Source organism: Humulus lupulus, chromosome 5, assembly GCF_963169125.1.
Source record: "Humulus lupulus chromosome 5, drHumLupu1.1, whole genome shotgun sequence".
NCBI lineage: Eukaryota > Viridiplantae > Streptophyta > Magnoliopsida > Rosales > Cannabaceae > Humulus > Humulus lupulus.
This window is the reverse complement of record NC_084797.1, coordinates 46842124-46849254: the sequence shown is the minus strand read 5'-3', so window position 1 is coordinate 46849254 and position 7131 is coordinate 46842124. Positions and strand designations below refer to the sequence as shown.

The window sequence follows — 7131 nt, the reverse complement described above, 5'->3', positions numbered from 1 at the left end:
TCCAGTTTGGGGGACTACCCACTGAAGACCCAAACATGCATCTCTCTAACTTCATGGAGCTCTGTCAGACATTTAAGATGAATGGAGTTAGTGATGATGCAATCAGACTCAGATTATTCCCATTTTCTCTGAGGGAGCGAGCCAAGAGTTTGCTGGTATCTTTGCCACCTAACTTAATCAATACATGGAATGATCTTGCACTAAAGTTTCTCTTCAAGTTCTTCCCTCTAGCCAAGGCAGCTAAGCTAAGGGGGGAGATGAACAACTTCTACCAGCTAGATAATGAATCTCTATATGAGGTGTGGGAGAGATTTAAAGACTTGATAAGGAGGTGCCCGCATCATGGGATAGAGAGATGGATGTTGGTCCATAAATTTTATAATGGGTTGTGTGGTACCACTCACACACTCATTGATGCAGCAGCTGGTGGGGCATTTATGAGGAAGAGCGCCAATGAGGCGTATGATTTGTTAGAAGAAATGGCCATTAACAGTCAACAGTGGCCAAGTGAAAGAGGTAACTCGAAGAAAGTGGCTGGTTTGCATGAGATCGATGCAATATCTAAGTTAACTGCTCAAGTTGAGGCTTTGACTAAACAGCTGCAAGGCAATACAGTGGCAACCCCCGTGATGCAAGCTCAAACTATGTGTGAATTATGTGGGGGTCCTCATGCTTATGAAAAATGTCAGTACGCGGATGTCAATAATATGCCATTGGAACAAGCTCAAGCCATTGGGAATTTTCCTCGTCAAAACAATAACAATCCTTATTCAAATTTCTATAACTAGGGTTGGAGGAATCACCCCAATTTTTCTTGGAAGAATGACCAACAAGGCCAGTCTTCAGTTCAGCCGTCACAGCAACCATTTCAGCAGCCACCTCCTGGGTTTTACCAACCGCCCATGCGACAACAACAGAATCCTATGAGACAACCTGATACCCAGTCTGATGTGCTTAATCAATTCATGACTGAAACGCGGTCTTCTATTAGAAATTTGGAGAACCAGATTGGGCAATTGGCTACTCTTATGGCAAACCGTGCTCAAGGTAACCTTCCTAGCACCACTGAAGTCAATCCAAAAGAAGAGTGCCAGGCTATTACATTGAGAAGTGGGAAGAAATATGAAGAGCCAAGTGTGGAGCAATCAGATGAAGACAAGGTTCAGGATCAACAAGCACAGGGCACAGTGGAAAAGAAGCAAGGTGAAAACAAGGTTACTGAATACCTCCCAACCAAAGAAGCTACACCACAAGTGAGCATAGATCACCACATCAAGATTCCCTACCCACAAAGGCTCCACAAGAACAACCTTGATAAGCAATTCTCAAAGTTCCTTGAAATATTCAAGAAACTACATATCAATATCCCATTTGCGGAGGCCTTGGAGCAAATGCCAATGTATGTTAAATTCATTAAGGATATTTTGGCCAAGAAAAGGAAGTTGGAGGAATATGAGACAGTAGCACTTACTGAGGAGTGCAGTGCAATCTTGCAGAAGAAACTACCTCGCAAGCTTAAAGATCCAGGTAGTTTCAATATTCCATGTTCTATAGGGGGCTCAGTCGAAACAAAAGCTTTATGTGATTTAGGGGCAAGTTTGAATCTAATGCCTCTATCTATTTTTCGAAGGCTAAAATTGGGAGAAGCTCGCCCTACAACAGTTTCCTTACAGATGGATGATCGCTCCATTAAACATCCTCGTGGAGTGATAGATGATGTCTTGGTGAGGGTGGGTAAATTTATTTTCCCCGCTGATTTCATAATTCTTGACATGGAGGAAGATGCAAACATTCCCATTATTTAGGGAAGACCATTCTTAGCCATAGGACCAGCTTTAATCGATGTACAAAAAGGGGAGTTAAGGTTGCGAGTCCAAAATGAGGAAATAAGTTTTAATGTCTTTGCAGCAACTGAAATTCCTACATGTTGTAGAGTTGATGTGGAGAATGATTGTCAAGAATCAATTGGTAAAAAGAAGAAGAAGACCAAAGAACGATTTTGAACAGTTCGACGTCATACGAAAAGATTATTGTGTAGCAAGTTTGAAGGTTTCGATGACATTGGGGATAATTTCAATATTCTCAACAGTAGAAGGGAATTTTCCTCATATGACACGATGGCTCTCAAGGATGCAAGGGGTGGACTTGACCCAAGTTGAAGGTGTAGAGAAGTGAGCGTCCAGCTAAAGACGTTAAATAAAGCGTTGTTGGGAGGCACCCAAATCTTTTAATTTAATTTTAGTTTTGAAGTATGAACAATTTGATTTTTACTTTTATTTTATTTTATTTTTAGTTTTTGTTTTCAGTTTTGATTTTTAATTAGACTTTGTTTAGTTTTTTTTTGTTTTGGGATTGTAATGTTGAATTGTGCAATACATAAAAAAAAAAAAAAAACATTTGAGTCATAGCACTGAAGGCTGGAGCCACGGCGGTACATTGGGAATTCCTTTTAAGGCTCATTCGGGTAAGTTCTCTTCTATTGGGTTATCGTGTTCACATTGGGGACAATGTGAAATAATGTTTGGGGGAGGGGCTTACTTTTCTGTTTTAGTTTAGTTTAGTTAAAACTTTGTTGTTTAATTTTGTTGTTTTAATTGTTGTGTGTGTCAAAAGTTAAGCCAATGATATGAATAATTGTCGTTTGTTGTCACTTATAAAATGTAGATTGTGTTTAACTGTGTGCTTGATTTGATTGCTCCTTGGATTAATTTTGATGCCTTTTGGAAATTTTAGTATATGTTGCAAATGCGAATAAGTGGATTATGTTATACGTGTCTTACTTGGGTTTGAGGTATGAATTGATGAAAAAGATAGAACTTGCATTGCTTGCCTTTTGAGATGAAATCCTTGATGACATGTGTTTTGGAATATGATTTAGGCAATCTTTTGGAACGTTTGGGCCTTTCAAGCTTACCCTTATCATTATTATCCCTAGTTCGCCTATTTGTGCCTTAACTTGTTCGATTGATTGTATAACCACTTCATTAAGCCAAAAATGTACCAATTATTATTTTTCCTATCCTGTGAATTATGCCATAAGCTTAGAAATAAGTTTGGGGGAACGAATTGTAATTGGGTAAAAAAAAAAGGGGTATTGGTGTAAGTGGATGACCGATGTAATTTTTCGATTGAGACAAGTGTGAAATGTAAAAGTGCTTGCAACATCACTAAATTTTGATTCTTTCTTCAAAAAGAAAAAAAATAAATAAATAAAAATAAAAAGAAATAAAATTAAATAAAGTGATGTTGGAGCATTGAGTATGAGTCCTCAATCGATAAGAAGTGGGTGAATTAGGGGATGGTAATTGAATGCAAGGTGGGTTGTTTGATTGGTTTTTGATGTGCTTATGGTATAATGAAGCCTAAATGTCTTTTTTATCCACCTTTACCTAAGCCAAAACGTTATGAACCTTTGAAGTCCTTTTGATTCCATAACATGTGTTGTTGACATTAGTGGAGAAAGGTAAGTGTGCAAGCATATTGAATTTTGGTTAGTGGATTGTTGGAATGAGTGAGGCATGTATGGTGTTATCTAGTTATTCATTTGTTATTAGCAAGGTATAATCTAATTTCCAATTGAGGCATTCAGATTAATTGTTGGAGTTCTTGAATTGAAATTCTGGTTGATCAACAGTTGAAGTTTCGTGAGTGATGACGGCGTGGTTTAAATAAGACTGGAGGCTTAACTTGTCATGTCTATTTGTTTTAGTTTAATGTGTCATTCCCTTACTCGAGGACGAGTAAGAATAAAGTTTGGGGGAGTTTGTTAGGCTAAGTTTAGCCTACTTTTTAAGTGTCTTGATCATTGTCTTTTTATTGGTTTATGTGTTTTTGGAGCGGATTTATGCTTGTTTTACTTGATTTCAGGTTTAAGCATATGTTTTGGACATTTGGAGTGGATTGTGGAGAAAATATGCTAAACTGAAGGGTTATTCAAGTTTTGCTGAAATTGCATTAGGGCCGCGGCGCAAGAATTAGCGCCGCGGCGAGCCCCTTTCCAGAAACTCGAGATTTGGCATTTGCCGAGTAGGGCCGCGGCGCAGGAATTGGAGCCGCGGCGCTGGCGTCCGTACACCTCAGAATTTTTAAGGGAAATTTTGTCATTTTGGGAGGATATAGAATGAGGTCTTCATTCTAAAAAGGGGATCGCGATTTTTACAGAAGAGACAGAAAGAAAGAGAGAAAAAAAGAAGAGAAGACGAACTTTGGAGCAAGCGTGGGCGATCTGTGACAATTCCCCATCTAGTTTCATTCTCTTTTTCTTTAATTTTCTATGTTATTGTCTATGTTTAATTTGATTATGGATATGAATATTGAGATTATGAGCTAAACTCCTATTTAGGGATTTGATGGATATTGACTGAGATTATTCCATGGATTAATGTTATTTGATTATTCCTTTTTCCTTGTTTATGTGATTTGTTCATTCTTGTGCTCACTACATGTTTGAGATTGATCACCTTAAGCATGATTCATGATCCTAATATGAAATCTGAAAAGTGAATATTAGGAATGCTCTAAATGAATAAACATAGGTTTTCATGTGAAACGAAAGTATTTGCATAGCTTGTGTGACTTTTAGATTATTGCTTAATGCGAATTGTTTGTTGTGCTATCTCAGAGATGCAGTAGTTGACATGCAATTTAGTACCTTTATGATCTGAAAAGAGTTTAGGTGATTTTATAATCTGTCATCACATAGGGGGAAGAAGAATAGTTAACTAGTATTAACAATTGGGTAATCAAAGCAATTGAAATCATATTCCTAATTTTCACATCCATTGTCAAATCCTTTTTATTTATTATTTTGCTTGTTTTGTTTTCTGCATTATAATTTTGAAAACCAATTTTTATTATTGCCAAATAGAAATATAAATCCAATTTTGTTAGTACTTAGCTGCAATTCCCTTGGGTTCGACCTCACCTGTGTGAGTTACTACTTGTATGATACGTGCACTTGCGTGTAATTAAATTATAGCAACAAAGTGGTACATACGTTATCTTATTTCTTGTTTTAGTATTATTAAACTTTTGTTAGAGGAGTTTGAATATCTTAAATATTCATCCATAGTGAAGTAGGTTATGAGATGAAAATTTTGTGTTTCGGTGATAACAGAAGGTTGAGAACTGTGTGTTTTAGTGAAGTAGGTTCTGGAAAATTTGTTTGTGTGTTGCGGAGCTATAAGGAAGAAATTTATTGTTTGTTGTTTAAATTGTTTGACTTGTTGTTCACAGATGGTTAGATCACTTTTATAGGGGAAACGTTGCTCGGTTTTGTCTTGAATTATGTATTCTATTATTATATTTGTATTGTGTTGTGCTTATTTGATTGGAATTGATTAGATTGGCAAATGGTTAGGTTACTAATATAGGGGAAATGCTGCTCAATTTTTCGTATGCTTATTTAGTTTTTTTTTTCTTTCATAGACATAGGAGTGGATATGGATAGAAAATGGATGTCAGTGAATAGGTTATCCGTGGAATATAAAAACGGGATCAACCTTTTTCTGACCACTCTACCAAAATCTCCCAATATTCCAAATAATATAGAAATGGTTCAACCGAAAGTAAGTAACTAGGACTTTAATTATTTTGAAAATTTATACTTGAATTTTGAAAATATTCTTTATATTAATTGCTTGACATTTTATTTAAATATTAGTGTCCACACCAACCAAACAATGTTGCATGTGGATATTATGTGATGAGAATGTTGAAGGATTACATTGAACATTCACGACCTGGACGTTACTTGAAGAAAGAGGTACATGTATATAAATTTATACAAAGTTAACAATCTATTTATTATTAAAGTATATATATAATCAAATAATAATTAACTAATATATTTCACTTTGAATTTTTTTTGTAGCTAAACATTAGGCCATATACACCAGCACGGATTAATGAAATGCGACAACACTGGGCGAACCATATGCTACCGATAATTCAAAGTCTTCGTCCCACATATTAGGTTTTTTTTTTTTTTACTTTTTCTTTCTTACTATATATCTAACTAGCTAGTGTAATATTTGTTAGTTTTGTATGTTTAACAACAAAAATTACAATTTTGTATAATTAGTTAGCAAAAATATATTATATATACATTTCGGTTTTATTAATTAAAATTCACAATTTAAATTTGCATATAATTTATATTTTTTAATTAATATATTTAATTCTATTTAAAAAAAATTAATCTAATGAAAATAATTATTTAATTATTTTTTTTTAAAATATAAAAACCTATGATGACTCGCATGGGGAGATGTTGAATGTCTACAAAGTCTCCCCATGCGAGACGTTGTAGGCACCTATGATGTCTCCCATGGGGAGACTTTGTAGACATTCAACGTCTCCCCCTGGGAGACGCCATAGGGTGTAAACGTACACCATATGATGACTCCCAAGGAGAGACGTTGAATGTCTACAAAGTCTCCCCATGGGAGACGTCATAGGGCCACTTTAGATGGCTCTTGCAACAACATCTCCCCTAGGGGGAGACATTAAATGTCTACAATGTCTCCCCCATTTAGCCATTAAATGCCTATTTTGTTGTAGTGACTAGGTTTGAAACTTACACTTGCCTAGTGTGCTCTTGAGTTTTCTTCCTTTCTTCAATGGAGAGTGGGCGCTCTTGCTCCTTGGAGAGAAAATTGAAGCAAATGGAGAGGGAAGAGAGAGACCTCTCGGTTTAGGGGAGGATAATGAAGGGAGCATCTCCTTTTGTTTTCATGAGAACAAGAAAGAAATTAAAAAAAAATAATGATTGGTGTGTAAGAGGAATGATTGGAGGGTTAGCCAATGGGTGAGGTAGCCTCTCACTCTTCGTAGGATAGGTGTCATAGACACTTGAGTACACTAGTGCTTAGCCTAGCTGCCCATCACACCCTCTCTCTGTTGGGGTTTTATGCCCTAATTAAAACCCAATTTCTTTGTAATCTCATTTTATTATCAATAAAAGAATAGAAATAATTTTTTGACTTGGTCAATCACTTTGCGCACATGTTTTTTTTTCATGATTATTTGTTTAATAAAAACTTCTATTAAATCCTGAGCATATAGCTAATGGTATTTATAGTGACGTAATCACAGTGGAATATAAATATGATTATATGTTCAAAATAAGTT

At 35.8% G+C, this 7131-nt stretch overlaps 1 protein-coding gene and 1 non-coding gene across 2 annotated transcripts; one reads left to right on the top strand and one right to left on the bottom strand.

Annotated features, from left to right (window-relative positions):
- Positions 1 to 242: 242 nt before the first annotated feature.
- On the bottom strand, positions 243 to 349 carry LOC133781211 (small nucleolar RNA R71). The gene has a single exon (XR_009870000.1). It is a non-coding gene; the product is annotated as a small nucleolar RNA R71 (small nucleolar RNA).
- Positions 350 to 902: 553 nt separating this feature from the next.
- On the top strand, positions 903 to 1805 carry LOC133779112 (uncharacterized). The gene has a single exon (XM_062219109.1). The coding sequence runs from the start codon at positions 903 to 905 to the stop codon at positions 1803 to 1805; it is 903 nt and encodes a 300-aa protein (XP_062075093.1).
- The last annotated feature ends 5326 nt before the right edge of the window (positions 1806 to 7131 follow it).